Here is a 22492-nt window from a genome sequence, read left to right as displayed (position 1 = left end):
GAGGATCAAATGCCATATCAAAAGGGAGACTCAACAACGCCCCAGGAACATATGAGAGACAGCTGACGGAGCCAGGGACCAGCCACAGGTACAAGACTGAGGCGAACCAAAAGGTACCCCACCCACCAAGAATAGCTGGAATCGATACCCGCTAGAGTACCAGCACATGCTCACCCGCATGCGCATGCACATGCTAATGCTGCCATGGATGGGTTGGGTGGATGAGGTAGCTCGCGATGGCAAAAAGCTACCATTTACACGCCAAATGGACGGCATCTCCAGCGGTTGAGGTACATCCTCCCTTACCTTGCTCTGCCCCCAATTCCCTGATACGGACATCAACTTAATTGCTACCTTCCTACACTCTACCTACGTTCGCGGCCGGAACCTGGCCTGCTTGTGGCGTCCCACCATCCATACCTCCTCTTACATATCCATATCACTGCCCTCCCGCTCGGAGCTGTTTTGTCTCTCCCTCGTCTCCTTTTTAGCCTCCGCTGGACCCCTTCCACTGCTGCATCTTGTCTTCTCATCATCTCCTCTTCCTTTTCTGTCAGCTAAAAGCCCTTCCATCCTCGCCTGTCCCTCCTCTCTTGCTCAGGGTTCCCCTTGCTATCTCGCGGTACTTCGTCACCCTGTCGTCATATCAGTCCGACACCTGCCGCGACTCGATCGACCAAGCCCATTTGGCTTATCTATTCCCCAACCATAAATCAGTTCCCGCTTATACCGGCTCCTCGCCCATCGCACACACAAACTCATCACAATGTCTTCCCCTCAGGTCAACGGTGATGTGAGCGCTGCTCACTCGGCGTTCCTCCAGGTATGTGTCATTGGTCTTGTCGCATCACATGCTCCGACTTCGCGACTAACATGGAGGCCCGATAGCATCTTCTCAACTACCCCGTCATTAGCGACGGCGTCCACACTTTCAAGTCCAACGAATACGGACAGAAGTCTATCCAGCTTAGCGACGCCGCTTACCAGACATTTGCCGCTCCCGTTCTTCCCTGGTTCCAAAGGCCCTACCAGTATGTCTCGCCTTACGTCCAGAAGGTCGACTCCCTCGGCGACAAGACCCTCGACCGCATCGACGAGAAATTCCCCGTTGTCTTGAAGCCCACCGAGGAGCTCTACAACGATACCAAGGGCCTCATCCTTCTCCCCTACCACAAGGGCCTCGAGGGCCGGGACCACGTCTTTGAGGTGTACAGCTCGGAATACAAGAAGAACGAGCAACCAGGCCTCGTCGCCCACGGAAAGGCCGCCGTTATCACTGCACTTGTCGTTAGCAACGAGACTCTCTCTTGGATCAGCTCCTTCCTGCACCAGAAGAAGGCCGAGGCCACCAACGCTGTCAACGAAAAGATCAACCAGTAGAAAACGGTCGCCAGCAGCCTGATCGCGCTTATACCCTCCCTTTTCCCTTTTTCTTTTGGATTTGCCTCTGAAACATGGGGCATCTCCCAGTGTACTCCTCTTATAGTTTCGTTCTGGGGTTCTCAGTCTTGCGACGAGAGTGGAAAGCCGGCCCGCCTGTTGTTCCAAGAGCTGGCACATTTACAACTTGAATCTTTTCGGGGTTTCTTCTTGCGTCTTGTCCACCTAGTCCTTCGCCCATCATCCCCCAAGGTTCTTTATCGCTCCCGCCGAGCACTCTAATAACGCCGGTTCCGATGCTGTAGGCATGTGTCCTCGTCATGACGCCAGGGAGGGGTCGGCAGCGTCCAACACGGGAACGCAAATCTGCAGCCTGACGCGCCAGGGGTAGTACTTGACGTTTGTTGACGATGGATGTTACGATTACGTGCTATTGGTTCTCAAGTTTATGATACTTCGGATGTGTCGACTACGGATGGGAGCTGAGATTGCCAGACTGATGCGGACATGGAAAGACTTAAAAATCGAGAGTTAATAGATTTCTTATATCTTATGTTTTGTATGGAATGCTGCGTGTATTCGTTTTGTCGTCTATTCTCATCTATGTTGTGAGTTTGAGATGTCGCGAGCCCTGAGCAGTCTGAACAACGGGTTTTCAGTACATGAGACAATACCTACGACATGTCCCTACCACTTAGTACTACCTACCCCTATATTCATCATAGACATATTCAAGTCCGTCTACTGCGCTTTGTTGGTCTTCTTTAAGCGCGCGTGCGTTGGTGGCTGGCTTGTTCCAGCCCGGGAATTCTGTTACACGATCTCGGTGTGCTCAAAGAGCTCAAGGCCAGCGAGGTTCCTGCCATGATAAATATCTTTCTTCGAAACTCTTAGCTTTAGGTGCAAAATATCATGCGAGTTTCTACTTGCTTGTCAGAAATTCGCTACAACTAGTCCGCTTATCCTACTCTTACACATTCTATGCTTGGGGTTGCATTTGGGTGGATGAAATGAACCGCCAGTAATGTGATTTTTTAACTTGGAGGTAGCATACATTCCAAATATTCTTATATGGGATAATCCAAGTATCCAAATGTCTTTTTGGCCTTCGGCAACTTTGGTCACGAGTGGCGATCCCGTTCTGGTGTTGTGGCCATCCAGGTGGTGGGACCTGGAGATGGCCTCGCCGCAATGTGACACGCGTCTGAGTCGAATGTTGGATATGGATTAAGTTCTATCAATTGGTTTCTCCTTCTTCTTGTTTCAATTTAGGCCCAGTACGGCAAAGCCCTGTCTTTGTTTGTCAATACCTCTCCCTGCCACACAATCATCCTCGGGCGCCATTTCAATAACAAGATAAAGGCTGAAGAATATTATCAAGAGTATCATCAAAGAACGTTTCACATATAAAATGTAAGAAATTAAGACCTAATCGGTGTTCAACCTGCATGTACAAAAAGCTCGCCCGCCAGAGCAGGCGGGAAGGGTGAGGAGGTGTGCGAGGCGGGACAACCACAACTGAGTAGATTTAACGTGAGTTGGGTAATAGACAGATTGCACTCATTTCGAGAACAAAGAAAGTCCGGTCATTCAAAGAAGTTACAAATACACCTATTCAAAGAAGAAGAAAAAAGTCTACCTCGTTGTATAGGTGCCCACAAGTATGATTGACCGATACAATCTCCACCAGGCAATCAAGTTGTCGAACCGCCGTTTCTAGCCGCTTGGGAATATGACATTATCTAGAGTTATACCAAATTATAAGTTCATGGCTATTATATTGAAGTTTAATTAAATGTTCTGCCGCTTCTTCCGCGTGACGTCTAAGTTTTTCGTAGCGTTCAAATGTAACGTTTGGATACATCACTTGAAAGATGACTTTGGCGTTTGCACATTTCTGACTCATTGTTACATACTACGGGCATATAAAGCCTACCTACTTCAGCACTCATTCTGACGCAATGCTTTGTTCTATCCATCATCACATTACCATTGCTCAAACTCGTGCGTCCGACGTTCTAAGCTTACCGACAGCAGTCCTCGTCTTATTGACAACCACACAACACGTCACAAAGAGAATTTCCAAGAGTCAACATGACCATTGATAAAATCGAAAAAGTGACTCCAGCTGGAGTCGCCCCTCGGGGCAAAGTCGTTGCCCTAAATGGCTTCCCTGGCACAGGGAAACTGACCATCCTCAGCAACATGCAGTCGAGGCTGGCCGGTCAGGATACACTGGTCATCGACAATCACTTCATAATCGACCCGGTGCAGAAGATATACCCTGATCGAGGTCTAAACCACTACTACCTACGGCAGCAACTGCGTCAGGTCATCTTTAAGGAGATCCGAAAGATGGTAGACCGAGGGTGTGTCGTCTTGATGACGGCTTGTCTGGGGAACAATGAAGGAGACCGCAAAGTTTTGGATGAGCACCTTGATATCGTTCGCGGGACAGACATCCCCATGTTTTGGATCAACATCGGCTGTGATCAGCGCACCCTGGAGGAACGCCTGACGAGGCCAGAGCGAGTTCAAGGCAACAAAGCCAAGCTTACCAACGTTGAGGTACTGCGAGTTATGACCAAGCACAGTCGGATCATTCTCCCTTCAGGGTCACGGCATAAACTGGAGGACATCAACCTCGTAACCGCTAGTTTGGACGTGGGCGGAAGCATAGAGGAGGCTGTGAATAAGGTCTACAGGATTGTGGGGGGGGAAACACTCAAAGCTGTAGCATGAAGCAGCTGGATCAATTTGGTGCGAGGGCGTTTGGTTTAAACAAGATACGATACCCAGGCCTTTGCTTTGGCTCACTTGGTCGAGATTGTTTGATAGGCGTTTTGGGGACGAAAGACATGCTCCCGCCCTGCAGGCTTTGTACTTGTTGCTTTGTTTCGTTTACTATGGGTCAAAAAGACTTTTAACACTCATGTTTGTAGAAACGTTATTGCTTTCGGCATGCATTGATTGATTACCAGATGGCTATTGTCTCACTGTCGCAACCACTGTGTCCTCCCATAGACACCGTTGTTGGCCTGTTCTGTTCTATCCTTCTATTCCGACCAGGGACAGTAACATGAACTCAAGGCCAATTTTGGCAATAGTTGAGATGGGATATTATCTTTCCAGGTCGAGTAGACGCTGAGTGTCACCGTTTGAGGCCTCGGAGCAAGATTTGCATGTCATCATACCTCATTTCGCCAGTAAATTGGCACGAGTTGATCACTTGATTCACTCAATGTCGTATTTCCAGCGAATTGGTTAGGCGAGGTGGTTTAGATTATACCTGGTCTGGCACCTGGAAGATGCCTGCTCAGTGTCGACATGTTGGTATCCATGGATACCTATCCTTGTGCGGGTTTGTGGTGAAGATATTCGTACCCGTATGTTAAATGCTCAGCTCTCGCGTATGGATGGTAAACTATCCTGTTGCTGTTGGAAATATGCTGCCGGGTTACTACAAGCCCTCTAAAAGGGGCCTGGCCATAACGGTGAGAATGGGAGAGGATGCCAGATGCGGACAACCTTGACACCAACCTTGTCCCGTGTGTCCATGAGCATTCATTTACCACTCCAGACCACATGGGATATAAGCACTAGAACGCACAATCAAAGTCGAGATATATAAAATAATAACCAGGTTGCAAGCCCTAGAGAATGCCAGTGCTGAACTCAACAGTGAGAGGATGACAATGTTACCCTAGAGGGGCATAATGACATTGGCAAACTACCCAACGGCCCTAATGCTAAAGAGCTGCTGAATTAGTACCGCATACTGGTATCGGGGGAACCGAAATCAACTGGTCCCAATGCTGCGGTTAGCCGTTGGTACATAGGTAGGCGAACGCCGGGGCATATCTGCAAGACGCGAAACATTTGACCTCATGGTGATTTAGGCTATTAGTACAATATGCGTGTCACTGACGGATGGCTATTTCAAGGACAAGCCGGAGAAACAAACGTGGGATTACCAAACAATGTACGGGCGCAAGAGTCGAAATGGGAGTAAGCCCCGATGTCTTCCCACGGGACTGGTGACGATCCCCGGCAAGCGACAGTAGTGATGACGGTGGGAGTGGAAAAAAAGCCATGACGATTCGGCCTTGGACGGGCAAACTCCTGAGGCAGTACCGAAAGGAGGATCGACAGAGTCCAGGGCTCCAAGCGAGGCTTCTAGAGAGGGACGGGAGGACAAGCCCAAAGGAGTCCAAGGCGACTGACTGGGAAGGGGAACTCTTCGGTGTTAGGATTTTGACAGGCAGGGAAGTGCTACGAGCTCGGAGTGCGCGTGGGTATGTGCGCAATGGGACAGAGAATGGGACGTTGACCCCGGGCATGGACATGGCTGTTTGATTAGACGCGGATCATGGGATGTGAGAGGGAGAGCAAGGGCCGGCCGCGAGGAAGGTTTCTCCTCTGCGGTGTTTTTCTTCAGCACATTAGCAATGAGGCCTTGCCATGTACAACATGGTCGCGGCATATACGAGCAGAGGCAAACGACAGGTCTCATCGACAGACATGTCAGGTTGACTGCCGAATCTGAGCTCCGTCGGAAGCACACAGGGGGGACACATTAGTGAAACTAAGGCGTCCCCCGTGTGGCTTGACATCCTCGGGGGAAAAGTCTTGGGTGAGTGAATAAACTGGCCGACGAAACAGGTCAAAGAAGAAGAGAGAGTCGTTGGTTAAAGGGCCGTTTGTCATTGTTGATAGACGCGAGGAAGTGGGGGAACCCGTCTGAGATAGATGAGTGACGGACGGGCGCCATCTCATACTTGAAACGCGCCGAGGCGATGGGAAATCGAAGAGGATGCAGAGTGCATAGAGTAGCACTGATGGTGGGCCTCGTGCTAAGTGATAGCAGGGACCCCCGATAGGATGGCCTCGATGAACTACGCACAGATGCTCACTGAGCTGTGTATCGTATTGCCAGTGGAAGAGGAGTGTCCATGGCTTGTTCTCGTGTACCGAGGGAATGGGAGATTCATCTCCGTAACATCCTATGTACAGCCCAGTACCAGACAATGCAGGCCACGAATAGTCAGACTAGCTGAACCTTGCACAGACTGTATAATATCGCGGGGCCAAACGTCCCGTCTAGGATGGATTGCAACGTTGTCGCCACGAACGTGTGGCGTCGACGTTGAACACACGAGAGACATGAGTAAATGGCGTCAGGCTTGACAATGCTCGGACGGGCCTGTGCTACGTACCGACTATATATCGATCGAATATTGGTTGTATAAATGAAAGATTAGCAGCCGCCGATGCCACTGATGGCGGTTGGGCCTCCTGCCCGTCACTCCACTGACACTTGGGGACCCTGGTGGATGACGCTTTACCTGTAACATATCTTACTCGTGGAAGTATTGCTCAGGCCTGTCATCTGATTTATGATGGCATCTCCTCATTAAGGGTTGATGGACGGCGCGCCCGTCATGTGAAGTCAGAGTCAGGCAACAGATGAATCAATCAAATCAATTGCGCCCAACTCGAAACGTGATCACCTACCCTCGAGGCTGTAGCCTCTGTGCTGCTTACTTGTGAATGACATACATAAATAGATACCTTGCCTGGCTTGTGCAATGCTGATCCGCACAGGCAATTGACAGTGGGAAATGCCGTGCTGACAGCCTTGAGTGCATGCAGCACGCAACTCCGCATGCACCCTGTACCCTCGCGAGAGAATATCGCAGCCGGCCATTAGCACAGAAGCCGGACCTGCTCGCTTGAGTAGAGAATGAAGCCAGAGGACGCGCAGCCTTCCCGTTTCGTTTCTCTGGTCCAGGGGACCCTTGTCGATCGTTTCCGCGCCTGGGCATGCTGCCCGTCGTTAGACTGGTCTGGACAAAGCTTCAAGGCCAAATTCAGGCACAGCAACAGGAACAGGAAACAATGGCAGTGACAGTATGGGCGAGATGGTGTGGAGGGAGGGTTGATGGTGGGTGGATGGCTGGAAACGAAGTGTGATGGATGGAGGGGTTGAGTTGAAGGGACTTGACTTGTGATCTATCTATGCTGGAGATAGGCAGGTTGTGTCGGTGTCTGTGCTTGCTTGTACGAGATATCCCGAGATTCATTGTTTCTTTTTCCTTGTCTTCCTTGCATTGCCTTGCCACGGCCAACCCGACCTGTTGTGACTGACTGAAACAGGCTCTGGCCACCAACCAAGATGTGCGAAATATTTCTGCAACAGCTCGCCGCAGCCCGCCGCCCAACGACGAACGGTTCCAAAGACTCATTGCGAGTGTTGCTTTTTCTTCTCTTGTCCATCTCCCTCATCCTGCACAAAGAGGCGTCGTCGGTACAGATAATTTCCCACGTTGGAGACCACAGTTCTCTCACCCCGATTGCGATTGGCCAAGCCATGCGCGCTTCTGAAGCCGGGGGTTCGCGGACGTGGGAGCGACCCCCGCTCTCAACATGGGTTGAGTGCAGGTGGAGAGCCACTCTCGATCCCTGTTGGTGGCCACGCGCTACGGGGGGTAACAAGTGAGACAGAAGACAAGACTCGAGAGAAACAGAGGGATCGAGACGAAGAATGGAAGGAATTTTGAGACTTATTAGATCATATCCGTCTTCGTTTTTGGAGACGGTGAGGAATGTAGTCTCCGAAGAAACAGTAATATCTCCAATTGCCTGTGATAGTCACTCTGGAGACTGCCTGCAAACGATGACCAGATTGACTGGCAACCTGAGCTGTAGCCCCGGTAATAGAGGCCGACTCTACCGGCTCCCCGCCTGTTTACAGCTCTGCGGCAAGAAAACAATGAATTGTGCAAAGCCGTGCCGTCAACCAACAACTCAGAGAGAAGAAAGGACAGTGGATTCGTGCCCTCGCTCCCTCCCGTCCCTTTGCCGAAACTCACAAGGCGATAGATGGACGGGCAATGTGGAGCCCCCAACACGCAACGGGCGGGCTTCCGTCGGGTACGGTACTGGAGCCTGAACAAGGAGCTGGTTCAGCTGCGGCGTAGCCTTGTACCAGATACCTTTGAGTGATGCAGTGCTTTTGAGTTTTCCCCTGAAAAACAGCCTGGGGCAGTTAAAGGAGTGTCCGCCTTTGCCCACTCTCCAGCTCTCCACTCAATGGATCCTCCTGCAGCTCCAGTTTGACCTGAACTGACAACATCAGAGAACTGACAAAGAACTGGCTCTCAGTGTCTAGTGTACGGCTGTGCCCGTGTAACAAAAAGCAATCATACCAGGTAGGTTGCATTAATTAATGGTCTCCTTGCTGCAACGAACGCGAAGACGGTTAGTTCACAACGTCTACAGTAGCGTCCAAAACAAAAGCTCATTCCAGCCAGCCTAGGACAAGCCATCCCACCCCATCCATCACCACTTCAAGCACTGGGAGCGTAGCGTCCATCAAATCCGCCGCCGTCGCCGCCGCAAGCAAGCCATGTACCTCCCGTACCCAAGACTCAGGGCCCATGACCCCTGCACAAGCGTGCAGTGTGCCCCTGATGGCCCCCAGTATCCCGGCCCCTCCCCTTGGAGGGGGCATGGGTCCGGTAGCTCCTAATCAAGCCCCTAATGTAGGTACCTGCGCAGCCGATCCCTTACGTTGGGTCGCCTGGGCTTCTTCTCTCCTGTCAGTCAGTTTCCTCTCGGTTCGGTTGTGCTGCGAGGGTTGACTCTGTTGTACCAATAGTCTGGGCTTCCCCCCTGTTGAGAGAACACGATGGATAGCTTCTTCCTGATTCACTGACCGAGGTTGACATCTCGTAGAGTTCACCCAGGCAATTCAGCTCTTTGATACTCTACTCTGTCTGTGACCACCCAACTCCTCCCCCTAATAATTCCCCGGCCGTGACCAAACAAGCCGGCCCAGTGAGGAGGCCAAGATCCCAGCTCGAACCCAGAGAAGCAGGGAACAAGGCCCCTGGCCCCATACTTCCTTTTTCTGCGTATCCCGCCGTCCGTCTCACCTTTTCGCCCGCCGAGCCTGTCCCTCTGGCGCTCACTGGAGTATCTACAGGTATCTTCTCAACTGAAAGGGTACGTACTTTCTCTTGGAGCTGCAGAATTGGTGGTGCCTTTTCTCCATTCCTTCCTTGACTGGCGTCGCAGCTTGTCTCGCTTGGTTGCTTCCTTTTGGCTCCTACCAGGTGCTGCCTTGCTAGGTGCTGCTGCTGCTCTACCTCTACTTCTCCACTCTGCCCCCCAAACTTGACGCTTTCCACCTTCTCTTCAGTCCTCCCCCTTCACTTTATTCCTTCTTCTTTCTTCTTCCCCTCATTCTTGACTTTGACTCTTTGTCCCTCCCTCTTCTCTTCCCTTGCCCACTCCTTCAAGGCCGGTTGAGTCGCGTCTTGAATGACCCCTTGAGAGAGGAGCGAAGCCTCGAGCGAGAGCATAGGATCTACACCACCCAGGAAGACGCAAACGGGTACCACAACGGAAACGGAGGAACTGACCTGACCAAGCCAGCAAGTCAGTCAGCTGCATACGAGAGAACTGCATATTCATCAGCAGTTTATTTCTCCTCGACTACGACGACGACGATTTTTTTTTTAACCCGAACCGACCGCGAAAAACGAGGTCTCGATCCTCTCAGTCACAGCCATGCCTCCCTCCCTGAGCACCCATCCCTCCTTTACCCGTCCTCGGACTAGCGACCGCGATGGCAGGCCCAGCACCCGCGACCAGGGCGCTGATCAGAACCTCCTGATTCCCAGCCGGACATCCTCGCTGCACTCGCGCATTACGCAGCCTATTCCTTCCACTCTCAACATGAAGCCCCAGCAGCGCACTCCCAAGACTCTCACTCATGCCTACATGGTCTGTGGTGTTGGCCGCGAGCCCTCTCAATGGGTCAAGGCTCCCGCGCCTGCACAGGGCAAGATCGGCCACATGAAGGGTGCTGTCGGCCAGTTTTGGCTACCAGAGATTTTGGGTAGCAGCCCGCGCCTTGAGCAGGATAATGAAATTGCGCGTGCTCTGCATGCCGCTATGAGGGTACGTAGTACCAGCTCCCGCTTGGAAACCATATTTGCTAACCATGAACTCCCCATTCAATAGGCCTGCTTCCCTCACGATGTCGAGATTTGCACAGGCCGAAGCCAGCCTCACTGCGTCCATCACGCCTTCGTTCTTCAGCAAGATTCTTCTCACACACTCTACGGAATCTGCCTCCGAGTGTGGTCGCGAGCCGATGAGAAGAGAGCCGAGACCATCCGCGACCTTCGCAAGAGGACCGAGAGCGACTACTACGATAACCCTGATGAGACATACTGGATCCCCTACTGCTTGTCTTTCCTGTCGCGTTATCCTCTCTACAACCTCCTTGGAGACTATCTTCGAGGCATGTGGATTCACTGGAATAAGGCCACCAATCTGTTCCATGCCGAGGAGGTCTCGCGCATCCTGAGCTTCCCAGCTCCCCGCCTCAACGATCTTGTGCGCATCGACATGAAGGACTATGCCCTCTGCTACCAGTTTCCTTCTTCTCCCACAGGGTTCCAGAACTTCGCCATGTGGCCCCTGTTCAACTGTCTGTCGATTCCCAACATCGTCGGTGTCATTGAGGCTGCCATCTCTCCCACCCGCCGAATCATCTTCGTCAGCCACTACCCTGCCATGCTGACCATGGCCGCCGAGACTGTTCGATACTGCGTTCGAGTTTACGAGTGGAGCGGTCTCTACGTTCCCGTTGTTCACGCCCGCCATGCCAAGGAGCTTGTTCAGGAGCCTGGTCCCTACATCCTTGGTATCACTGTTGAGTGCCGCTCTCTCTTCACGGCGCCCACCGATGCCCTGGTTGTTGATCTTGATCGCAACTTTGTTCTGACTTCCAGCCCACCTACTGCTCTGACTCCCGGTCAGCGCAACAAGTTCGTCACCCGACTCACCCAGGCTTTGAACGGCGACGTTACTCCTTCCGGCGTTCCCCAGCACCTTCGATCCGCCTATGGTGGCGGCAAGCTGGTCCCTGCCGGCCAGATCATCGTCATGCGCGGCGAGGTCGAGTCCATCCAGGACCCTGAGTGGTGGAACCAGGATGCGGTCATGGCTGTCATGGACCATGTCTGCGAGAAGCTTGGTCGCAACACCGGCCTCAAGGCCGTATTTGGTGGCTCCGTTAAGAAGCCCCTCATGACCAAGGTTTCCATGCGCCATCTCAACGAGATTGTCCGTGAGAGGAACCAGTACTCTCGCGATGCTCTCGAGGCCTGGCAGGACTTCATCAACCTCAAGGGTCGCATGGACACCGAGCTCAACAAGGTCACCAAGCGGAACAACTACCTGGTGGAGGAGCTTGAGAGCTGGAAGCAGCAGTTCCTCAAGTTCCAGGCCTTTGCTGAGCAGCTCACCAAGGAGACCCAGGATCTCAAGGTCAAGATTGAGAACCACAAGAGGGAGAACCGCCGTCTTGCCGGCCTCATTGACCAGCAGAAGGACGACAACGCCCGCCTATCCGTCCGTCTTACTGGCACTGAGAAGCAGCGTGACGACGCTCTCGAGGCTCTTGTCCTCCAGCAAGAGATTGCTGAGGAGCTTGAGCGTGAGCGCAAGCGAAACAAGAAGGAGCTGTCTCAGCTGCAGCACACCAACGTCACCATCCTCCGACAGCGCGATGAGGCTCGCCGGGTTGTCCTGCACCTTCGCAGCCTCATTGGTGGCCAGAGCCACCACATGGAGCATCTCATCCAGTCTCTCACCAAGCCAGATGATCTGGCCCAGGAGATCGAGGAAGGTTATGATGAGGCTGAAGATGAGGAGGGCGAGCCCAACCGCCTGTCTGTCAGCCCCGCCCCTCGATCCAAGCGATACTCTGCCTCCAGCTTCTCCGACGTGGCAGACCGTCACCTCAAGGACAAGACTGACGCCATCGCGCACATTGTGCGCAACATTGCCGAGCAGTGTCAGGCTGCTGTTGAGGGTCTCCAGTTAGCACACGACGCGGAGTTAGGGAGTAGTAGTAGAAGGAATTCTAGCCTCTCTACCACCCAGAGCGATGACGGCCACTCCGCCGCCACGTCCGAAACAGGGGATGACTCCCTTCTCCAGCCGTCGGGAAGGGCGTCCAGTATCCCTCCCACCCCGGATCTCATTCCCAACCGGAGCAGCACAGCCATGTCCTTTGCCTCTACGGCTACGACTCCGGAGCGAGCGTCCCAACAGTATAACCTTCGGGACGAAATCCCCACCAAGATTGTTGAGGATGACGAAGAGGACTTCGAAGAGAGTCGAAGCAACACAGGAAGCGTCACCCACGAGACAGGAGTCGTCTCCAAGCACCCCGAGTCCCTGATGCACAGGCCTTCGGGGGCCAGGATCAGCGCTCTTGGTGGCACGCGCTAGGTGTCTCAGACAGCGTCTGAGCCTTGTTAGATTGCACGTCATTCCTGATGAAGTGAAGCCGGCAGCGGCAAGTCTTTCTTGATTGCAACGTGATGGCTGTTGAAGCGGCCATGACGGTCATGTTTTGCACGCACGTCACCCAAGTGCTGCCAATTTCTTAGCATTTCTTCATTGATCTACTTATTTATTTACCTATTTGCTTTAGGCGGTTGGCTTGGATCAAAATCTGCGGACTATGGCGTTGGATGTTATCCCTTTTCTTTTTCTCGATATAACCATTCCGTTGTTGTTTTTTAGTCATTTGGTGGGCGGGCTCGCTCATGTACTCGCGTCAAGCCTGGCGGTTCTTTTACATTTTGCTAGAGTATTATCCTGAGATGGAAGCGGAGGTGTTTCAATTCACGTCGCTCCTTTGCCTGGCTTGAAGAGCAGCCAAACAATGAAAAAGAATTTCTCAACAATAACAATGAAGTCTTTTGTTTCCGTAGGTCATGTGATGTTTGATATTTCTGCGAATGTAGCGCAGGAAGTCACTACCTACCTAGGTATGTCTGAACAACCCTGCATGATAAGATAAGCCATCTCAGGATCCACAAAAAAGTTTGGAAAGTAGACCTCTGTTAGTGGCATCGTCACAAAGCCATCTTCCTTCCATCAACATCTCGTCCAACCTCTCTCGTCCCGTGTCACACAATGGCTGATCCTTTGTTGACCTCTTTGTGCGCCATTTGCCACGTTTCAACTCCGAAATACAAATGCCCACGATGTAGCATCCGAACGTGCTCTCTCGCATGCATCAAGAAGCACAAGGCGTGGTCAGAATGCACAGGCGAACGCGACGCAACAGCCTACATCCCTCCTTCGAAGCTCCGCACGCCCGCCGGTGTCGACCACGATTACAACTTCCTGCACGGTATCGAGCGGTCCGTCGAACGCGCTGAGAAGCTCCTTGTCGAAGAGCGCTCTCTGGTTCAAGAGGAGGAACTGCGACCGTTGACGGTCCAGGAGGTCAAATGGAGGCCAGGTCGAGATGGGCGCAAGCGCAAGGTGCTTGTGACGCGAGTGCTGCGCGAAGCCAAGGGGCGTGTTTTTGAGCGGTTCCTGGCGCAGAGGCTGAAGAAGCTGAACATCAACATCATGTGCGCTCCAATGGGGATGGCGAGGCAGAAGGAGAACCATACGACACTCAATCGAAGGACTGGTCGCATCAATTGGCAGGTCGAGTGGATGACATTTGAGGATGTTGAAGACGGAGAACCGAAGAAGATGCGCCTTCTTTCCAAAGTGATGGATGATGTGCCGCTATTCCAGGCATACCACACGGCGCTGGAGGAGCAGCAGAGAGCGAATGGCCAGTTGGTAAAGAGGACATTGCGAGCAGGCCAGGATGGGCAATCACAGGACCCCTCCCGTGCGACATGGTCCCCAGGTTCATTCGCGCTGCAAGACCCCTTTACGAGTTCATGGTCAACCCATCACGACACTGATCCCGTTATGTGGCCATCGGAAGAACTCCAGGCTCAAAAACAGCGATTCCAATACTTCCTTGCCAAACCACGATCACGGTCAGACCAGCCTAATGTCTGGACAAAGCTCGAGGTAGAAGGATGCCTTCGCGATATCCTCAGCAACACGCGCGTACTCGAGTTTCCCACGATCTGCGTGCTCAAAGAGGACCAGCCTCTACCCACAGGCTTTGTGCTGGGTCCCAAAGACACGGTACCACCACCAGGAGGCAACAAGAGGAAGAACCCCCCTGGGAAGAAGGGACCTAATAAACCGAACAAGAAGAGGAGACAGGGTGGGAAGGAGGTGGAGGAAGGAGAGGTCAGAAGTGATGATGAGATGGATGGAAATGATGATTCCGGATCTAGAGGAGTTGCACTCGAGGCAGGCGACGTGATTGCGGAGCAGAGCTTGGGTGAAGAGGATGATGAGGATGACGATGATGATACGAGTAGCTCGGGGAGCGACAGCGATGATTAAGGAGTGAATCTTTGCCAATTGAGCTAGAATATGTGTATAATATCATTAAGATACCCAAAATTTGAACAAATAGAGACATTGAGCAAGTAATGATAAAACAAGTGAATATCTTGAGTGCTCGTGCTGGTGATCGTCTTGTGGTGTTGAGCCAGTGAGTGGAGTGGCTGTGCTTGGACGGCTGCGTCAGCCACATCATGGACCTCGCTTTAGCTCAGGTACCGAGTACGTAGCTCCCCGCGACTCGACATACCACCCAGCCGCACACATTCACTACCTAACCACCTACACTCGCTTCAACTCCCAGCACAATAGATTCAACTCTACAGCATCAACCGTCCAACGATAAGACCCCTCCCACGGCCGAACGACGACATCTGAGTCCCCCACGCATCATGGTTTGATTGGCGTGTCCGCCCCCCTTCGCATGGTTCACGATCCGCCGCCACAATGGACGACACACCCGCGCCTAAGCTCTCGGAGCTGCTGCGGCACCCGGAGGATCTAGACAAGATCCCGGCGCTCAAGCTCGAGTTCTCGCGCAAGAAGGGCGCCGTCGATGGGCAGCTGCGCAGCGGGCTGCGCGAGCAGCTCGAGACGACCCAGTCGGGCATGACGGGCCTGACGGACGGGCAGAAGACGGTGCAGATGATCAAGGAGGAGATGATGAAGATTGACAAGCTGTGCTCCGAGTCCCAGAACATGATCAAGGACTTTGCCAGCATCAACCTCGTGTCGCAGGCCCACCGCAACTTTGGCGCCGTCGAGACGATGCGACGCAACCTCGAGACCTTTAACGACCGGCTGTCGGTCGTGGAGCAGATGCTGCGAGAGGATGACGAGGACGGTGACAACATGCCCAACCTGCTGCCGTGTCACTACGAGCTCACGCAGCTTCGCAATATTCGAGACGACGCCATGGAACAGATACAGAGGGCCGAGGACACGAGTCTTCAATCGACGCTGGCTGACTACTTTGCGCGCCTCGACGACACCATCGACTGGTTCGACGAGCACGTCGGCATCATCGCCCTCAACCTCATCAACCTGGTGGTGCAGGACAACAACGGCCTCGTGGTGAGGTTCGCCATAGTGATGGAGGCGGAGGAGAAGAGCGACCAGCGGGTGCTGGCGCTGCAGGAGGCGCTCAAGGACCACAAGGAGATGGCGACACGATTCCAGAGCATCACCGACGGCGCCAAAAAGGTGCGCGGCTACAAGGACAAGTTCATCCAGGCGATCCGGCTCAGCGCCGAGCAGCAGTTTGACGGCGCCAAGGAGGAATTCCTCGAGGACCCGAGCAAGCTGGAGAAGATTATGAAGTGGTATTTCAACGACCTAAATGTGGTCAAGGTGGGAATGTCGCACCTCATGCCCAAGAAGTGGCACATTGTCAAGACGTACGCCGACGTCTACCACCAGCTTATGCACGACTTTTTGATAGGCATGGTGGATGGCAACGAGGCTTCGTCGGCGCACACGCTCGAAATTGTGGGATTCCCAGAAAAGTATTATCGCAAGATGGCCAAGCTGGGACTACGTCAAGAAGAGCTAGTGCCGCATGTGGTGGACAACCGTGAGGCGGAGCTTGTCCGCGACTTTCGCGAGCTCATCATCAAGTTCCTGGACGAGTGGATCGAGCGCATCTTTGCGCAGGAGCAGCGCGACCTGGCCGAGCGCAACGTCGAGGGCTCCAACTTGGACCAGGACGAGTATGGCTACTTCCGGACAAAGAACCTGGTGGCCCTCTGGAGAATGCTGCGCGAGCAGGTGGACGCTGCTGCCAACTCGCAGCGTGCTGATGTGGTGGAGGGTGTAATCGATGCCATGTTTGCACGTCTACGGTCTCGTCAGCAGTCGTGGCAGACCATGCTCGACGCTGAAGCTACGAGATACGAGGAGGGTAGAGTGCCTGATCTCGAGGGCTTCCAGGCTCTGCAGGACTGGCTTGTTGCTACAGCCAACGATCAAATCGCCTGTATCGACGACAACGAGGAGGAGAACCGTCTGGCCTACTTATCAAGCTTCCGCCGCCTCGTCGAGCAGCACGTCACCCCAGCCTATCTAGAACGCATCGAGACCGAGGTCAACACCCTGCGTGACGGTTACGTTGACTTTAGCACGTGGTGCATCAACCGCTTCGCCCAGCTCATCTTCTCGGTCGACTTTGGCGCCGTCATGCCCGACTTCTTCACGCCCAAGTGGTACACGAGCACGGCCATGAAGCAGATGGTGGTGACGTTTGAGGAGTACGTCAACGACTACCGCCAGGTCCTCCACCACTCGCTCGTCGACATCTTTGTCGAGATCTTTGCCGAGGAGCTGCTCGTCCGCTACCTCAGCGCCGTTCGCAACAAGGGCGCCAAGTTCCGCCGCACCGACCCCTTCCAGGACAAGCTCTTCAACGACATCGCCACCGCCTTTGAGCTGTTTAGCAGCTTGCCGTCGCCGGATATTGGAGCTTCCATCAAGGAGACGTGGCGCGTCACGGAGCACTTCCTGCGTCTTTTGACTTGCGACCGCGACTCCGTCGTGGAGACGTACGCAACCTTCAAGATGGCCTATTGGGACCTTAACCCCTCGTGGGTAGAGGCCGTGCTGAGGACGAGGGACGATTTTGAGAGGGGTATGGCTACTGCTGTAAAGAACAAGGCTGCGAATATTACGGTTGAGCGTGGCGCAGAGACCATCATGAGCAGGGTCAAGTAGGCGGGAAGATGGATACTCTATATATATGCATATGTTATGGGAAAAGACGGAAAATGGACATGTAGAGCATGTTGTATGACGGGCATGATTTGTGCCACCTTTAGCGATGAGATGTGTTTTGATAAGAAATCTTTGTACACCCTTCAACTGCTTCATGTACACATAGCGACTCCTCACTTCAACATTCTCACATGTACAACATACACACCAAGACAAGCCTCAGACTGAAACAGTCAACGCAACAAGGAATTATCATGATCTACAAAATGGGGAACCTATTACCCATAGCAAGGAGAACAAGAACTGACCCCGTAACGATGAGATGAAGACGAAAGCGACGGAAAAGAAAAAAAAAAGGTTTCGCTGCCCGACAAGGAACTAGTTATTCAACAAGAGGGGATCATGAGGATGATGACGATGATGGTGATGGTGATGATGATGGAGACAAGGGGACAATGAAAAGGAAACAAGATATGTAGCAGTGGTAGCTGTTGTTTGCGGTTGTTATTAAAGCCTTCCCTCCAATAGACGGACACCCTCCAATTCGACCTGATGGTTGCTGATTATTATGACCGGCTAGCCAGGTAGTTTGCGGCCTATTGACGAGTTAGCCTCTATGTTACATTTGCGATCTAATTATCTTGCAAAACATACCTTGTCCAGGTCGTAGTCAAACTTCTCCAAGGCAGCCAGAGCATCGGTGCGCTGGTAACCCATGCCAGTCAGGCTCTTGAGGATGGGGTCGTCTTGCTCAGACTCTGTGCGGTTCAGGGGCTGCTGGCCAGGACGAGAGGCATCACCGGCAGCTGGCTTGTCGGCAGCAGGGGCGGTGGCGGGAGTCGCAGCAGCAGCGCTGGGCGACTCAAGACCAGAGAAGATGGCATCCCAGTCATGAGCCTCAGGGGGCTTCTGCTGGCCACCCGCAGGGGGTTGGGCTGGACCAGCCTGGCTGGCAGAGATAAAGTCGAAGCTCTCGTTGCCAAACGCGGTAGACTCGGTCTTAGTCTGGCTACCGGGCGGGCTGCTGTCGAAGACGGGGTTAAAGTCGTCCAGACCTGAGCGGGAGATGTTGGCGAAATCTTCCTCTCCGGAGCCTTCCTTGGCATCCTCCAGGCCCTCAAACTCGTCTTCCAGATCCTCAAAGCCGCTCTTGGCAGGAGGAGGGTTGGACGGGGCCGCCTGCTTCGAGGCAGGGGCAGGCCCTGTCGCACTCGTGCCAAAGATGTCGTCGACAGATGAGTTCTGGGCCTTGGTCTCGGTCACTGTCGTGGGTGACGATGGAAGCTCAGGGCTGATCGATGTTAGCGCCTGTAAACAGGGGGTTAGTTAGTTGGGTGCCTTACCTCGTCACCTTGGTCTCAGGAGAGGCAGTCTCCGGGGCTGGGGTTGGGCCCAAGGGAGCGCCACCAGACGATTCTCCGCTCGCAGGCTTATCCCCAAATCGCTTGCTAGGAGGCGAAGCGGGTGCAAAGTCATCTTCGAAGCCGCCCTGATCGCTGCTAGAGTCGGAGTCGTCATCACGCTCAAGCTCCGAGATAGGAGGGAACTCGGAATCGAAAGCAGAGGTCGGCTTGTTGGTCTCCTGCACAGGCTTGGTCTGGTTCTTCGCAGTTGTAAAGGCGGCAAAGGCGTTCTCAAAGTCAGCCTTGGCCTTGGCCTCATCCGCGCCACCAAAAGGATCCGCGGCCTTTGGTGCGCTCTCGTTGGCGGGCTCGCGAGCCGCGTCAGCAGGGACAGATGGAGTTCCCTTGCGCTCGACACTGTCAGTCTCGTCGCCGGGGAAAGCTCCTGGCACACTGCCAACACTATCGGATGCCTTCAGGTCGCCAGGAATAGGGGTGGCCGAGCCATGGAGAGGGTCATCGATCCGGGAAGCAGGGGGTGACACCTGACGAGAAGATGAGAGGGACTCGGTATGGTCAATGAAGGGCAGGAAGCTAGAGCTGATTTGTCTCGACTCCGGGGGCGCAGGGGGATCGACAGCCAGAGTTGGCTGACGGCTCATGACAGGAGACGAAGCAGGGGGGGTGTTGTATGATCCAACACTGGCGGTCGAGGCACCAGTATGCTGGGGCTTGAACGAAGTCTGAGGAGGAGGAGGAGTGCCAGAAGCGCTAGGTGGGAACGGGCCAAAGACATCGTCAAAAGACTTGTCAGAGACGTTCTTGGCGGGAGGAGAGGCAAATGCACCCATGATATCAGTGCTTGCCGTCCGGCGGAAGAAGGGGTTGTTGGCACTAGAAGTAGATGCCGCTGGGCTGGCGATCTGGGCCGGAGCCGACGCAGGAGAGCCAGTGTTGGCTTGACGCAGCTCCTCAATGCTCTTGGTGAGATCCTCAGCCTCTGCCTTGAGCTTGTCGCGCTCGCCTTCAGTAGTGGACAGCTGCTTCTTGTTGATGGCAACCAGTCCCTTTTGCTGACGGGCGTCAGACTTGAGCTTCTCGATCTGGGGCTTGAGCTGAGCAATCTCTCCATTGACAACCCGGATACGTTCCCTGAGGTTGGTGTTCTCCTGCTGATCGGCCTGGAGAGCTGCTGTAACCTGCTGGTGCTGAGTCTGGATATCGCGGTAAGTCCCCTCGAGGGTCATACACTCGGCCTGCAGCTTCGACGTCTCCTTGCGAGCCGTGTTGAGCTGCTCCTCGAGGGCACGGGTATCTTGCGCCTCCTTCTCATAAGCGGTGCGCAGCTGAGCAAGTCGCTGCTCAAAGTTCGCCTTTTGAGCAGTGGCTTGGTTCAGTTCGTTCTGAGTTGTTGTCCTCTTGCCCTGGACATCCTGCATCTGCTTAGACAGTGATGAGATCTGGTTCGAGAGGTTCGCAAGCTCGGTGGTCTCTCCAGAAATCTTGCTCGCCTCCGGGTCATTGTCTGCCAGGAGATCCTCGGATGCGGAGGGCATCGAAGGCTTTGAACCTGAACCAGCCGAGCCTCCTGTAGGCTGTTGCGTCAGACCTCTGCCAAACGAAGATGAAGGCACAAATGGCTTAAAGGTCGAGCTCCCAGTGCCAGTGAGAGATGGCTTAAGAGGAGAGGACGGTGTCAGCACGTTAGAGCCGGTACCGAACGGATCATTGGCATTGGATCCCCCAGTTGACATAGGAGCCTGGGCTGGAGCCGGAGCAGGGCTCGGGGAGGTCGATTCGAGGCCGAAGAGGTCGTCGAGAGCTGACTTGGGCTGAGGAGGTGGTGGCTGGGCCACCACGGGAGGAGGAGGAGGGTCGAAAGCAGATGTGGCAGTTGGTGGACGAACTTGGGTGCGAAGGCTAGGAGGAACCAGATTAGCAGGTAGAGTGGTAGGCAGGGGCCCACGGCCAGTCCTCTGTTGTCGGATGAGGTACATGGCGACTGCAAACTGGTCGCGCGTGAGCTGTCCCTGAGAGTTTGTGTCTGCCAGGTCCCAGATCTGAGCCAGGGAATCCTCGGGAAGATTGGACTGGCTAAAGAAGGTAACCGCCTCCTCTCCAGTAATAAAGCCCTTGTTCGTCTTGTCGAGGTCGGCATACAACTGATCGAATCGGGCCTTGTCGGCGGGAGTCACGGCCCAATCACTTGCACCCGGACTCGTACCCTGGGGAGAGAGGGGAGGACGTCCGAGAGGACTGTTTGCGCGCACTTGAGCAGTTCCGCTCAGTTGTCGGGGGATGGCGGAGATGCCGGGTCCGGAGGACGACTGGCGTGAGGGGCCACGGCGCGAGGCAGCTTCGTAGAGACCAGCTGGGAGGATGTTGGGGAGAGATCGAAGAGCACCCGTCTTCATCGAGGTGAGCAGGTGCATAGCAATGATAAACTCGGTGAGCACGAGAGCGCCGCGTTGCTCGGTGTCGGCGAGCTGCCATATCCTACCCAGCACCTCATTGGGAAGCCCGGACTTCTCAAAGATGGACTTGGCCTGGTCACCTGGCAACTGGCTACCAGCCTGGAGAGATTGGCGCTCAAAGAGACCAGTATACTGTGCTACCTTCTCGGGAGTCAAGGGAGGGATGCGGATCGGTCCGCCGGTCGTCTGGGCCTGGAGAGCAGCTGGAGGAGGAGGCGAGCTCACAGGCACGGGCGGAGGAGGGGGAATGCCTCCAGCAGGGCCGGCTTGCGGGACGAAGCCATCGAATCGAGGAAGAGGAGCTTGTTGGAGAGCGATCTCGGGAGTAGGTTCGCGGCCAGCCTGGGCGTGTCCGATGAGTCGTAGGGCGATGCCGAAGCCAGCTGGTGTGAGGAAACCCCGATTCTCCTTATCCGCAATCTGCCAGATCTATCACGAGAGTAAAACATTTAGCGGAACGTCGGGCGGGCAGCGAAACGCGGGGATCGCAGACATACCTCGCCCAGGATACGAGAGTCTAGACCAGTCTTGTGGAAGAACTTGACGGCGATCTCGCCAACGACGACGCCAACACTGTCGGAATCGGCTTGTCGGAAGAGTTGGCCATATGTTCGCTTCTCTTCGGGGGAGAGGTTCAGGTTCGGCGCAGCTGCCAGGAAGTCAGCATTTCGACAGATGAGGCGATTACGAGTGAGGGTTCAAGTACCAGTGTCATCGGCCGCCATTGTCGCGCATACGAGCTACGCGGAGCTCGAGACGGAAAAGACGGACGATGGAGGCACGAGGCGTCAAAGGGGGGGAAGATTAGCGATTCGAAGCTTGCCGTGTAGCAGTATGAATCAGCTGGGGTGATAGGAAGGTCCGGATAGCTTCGGAGACGAGTCGGGCCTGATAAGGCAGAAACGCAGGTTGGATAGTTTGAAGGGCTATGAGATGAGGTCTGGTATCAAGATGGAGATCGTCAGCCCGGTGTTTGGACCATTTTGGGGGGGGTTGGTTTGGTGTTGTCACCTCGGGCAAGCAAATGAGCCAACCAGGAGCTAGGGGCGGGACGGGCAGGGGGGGGCTGCAGAACGGCGGCCAGAGGCTGGAGCTCCAGACAGAAGCAATTATCCGCTGGAAGGACACTAGAGAACCCCTGTGGCCGCGTAAAGCTGTAGGGTAGTCTGTAATTTTGTGTGATTGAGGCCAGCTGCGTAACGTGGAAGGGTTCCTGTGGTTCCTGTAGGTTGCCTCTCAGACAAGCCCAAGCCACGGCCACAGCTTAACAGCTTCCAAGTTGAGTAAGCT

The 22492-nt window shown here is 54.2% G+C and overlaps 6 protein-coding genes across 6 annotated transcripts; 5 read left to right on the top strand and 1 right to left on the bottom strand.

Annotated features, from left to right (window-relative positions):
- Positions 1-766: 766 nt before the first annotated feature.
- LRP88_10320 (uncharacterized protein) lies at positions 767-1380 on the top strand (the record flags this gene model as incomplete). Its single annotated transcript, XM_083246784.1, has 2 exons — positions 767-823; positions 889-1380. The coding sequence occupies 2 exons, from the start codon at positions 767-769 to the stop codon at positions 1378-1380; spliced, it is 549 nt and encodes a 182-aa protein (XP_083097897.1).
- Positions 1381-3474: 2094 nt separating this feature from the next.
- On the top strand, positions 3475-4122 carry LRP88_10319 (uncharacterized protein; the record flags this gene model as incomplete). The annotated part of the gene is made up of 1 exon (XM_083246783.1): positions 3475-4122. One exon carries the CDS (start codon positions 3475-3477, stop codon positions 4120-4122), a length of 648 nt encoding a protein of 215 aa, XP_083097896.1.
- Positions 4123-9954: 5832 nt separating this feature from the next.
- LRP88_10318 (AEX-3 domain-containing protein) lies at positions 9955-12693 on the top strand (the record flags this gene model as incomplete). Its single annotated transcript, XM_083246782.1, has 2 exons — positions 9955-10347; positions 10411-12693. 2 exons carry the CDS (start codon positions 9955-9957, stop codon positions 12691-12693), a joined length of 2676 nt encoding a protein of 891 aa, XP_083097895.1.
- Positions 12694-13386: 693 nt separating this feature from the next.
- On the top strand, positions 13387-14679 carry LRP88_10317 (zinc finger HIT domain-containing protein; the record flags this gene model as incomplete). Its single annotated transcript, XM_083246781.1, has 1 exon — positions 13387-14679. One exon carries the CDS (start codon positions 13387-13389, stop codon positions 14677-14679), a length of 1293 nt encoding a protein of 430 aa, XP_083097894.1.
- A 447-nt stretch (positions 14680-15126) lies between these two features.
- Positions 15127-17385, top strand: LRP88_10316 (SNARE-binding exocyst subunit SEC6; the record flags this gene model as incomplete). Its single annotated transcript, XM_083246780.1, has 1 exon — positions 15127-17385. One exon carries the CDS (start codon positions 15127-15129, stop codon positions 17383-17385), a length of 2259 nt encoding a protein of 752 aa, XP_083097893.1.
- A 566-nt stretch (positions 17386-17951) lies between these two features.
- Positions 17952-21858, bottom strand: LRP88_10315 (uncharacterized protein; the record flags this gene model as incomplete). Its single annotated transcript, XM_083246779.1, has 4 exons — positions 17952-17981; positions 18040-18676; positions 18729-21631; positions 21700-21858. The coding sequence occupies 4 exons, from the start codon at positions 21856-21858 to the stop codon at positions 17952-17954; spliced, it is 3729 nt and encodes a 1242-aa protein (XP_083097892.1).
- Positions 21859-22492: the final 634 nt, after the last annotated feature.

This window comes from Fusarium phalaenopsidis, assembly GCF_050370095.1.
Source record: "Fusarium phalaenopsidis strain FUZ10S chromosome Unknown contig_32304, whole genome shotgun sequence".
Classification (NCBI taxonomy): Eukaryota; Fungi; Ascomycota; class Sordariomycetes; order Hypocreales; family Nectriaceae; genus Fusarium; species Fusarium phalaenopsidis.
Note: the sequence above shows the minus strand (reverse complement) of the source record. Positions and strands in the feature narration are given on the sequence as shown.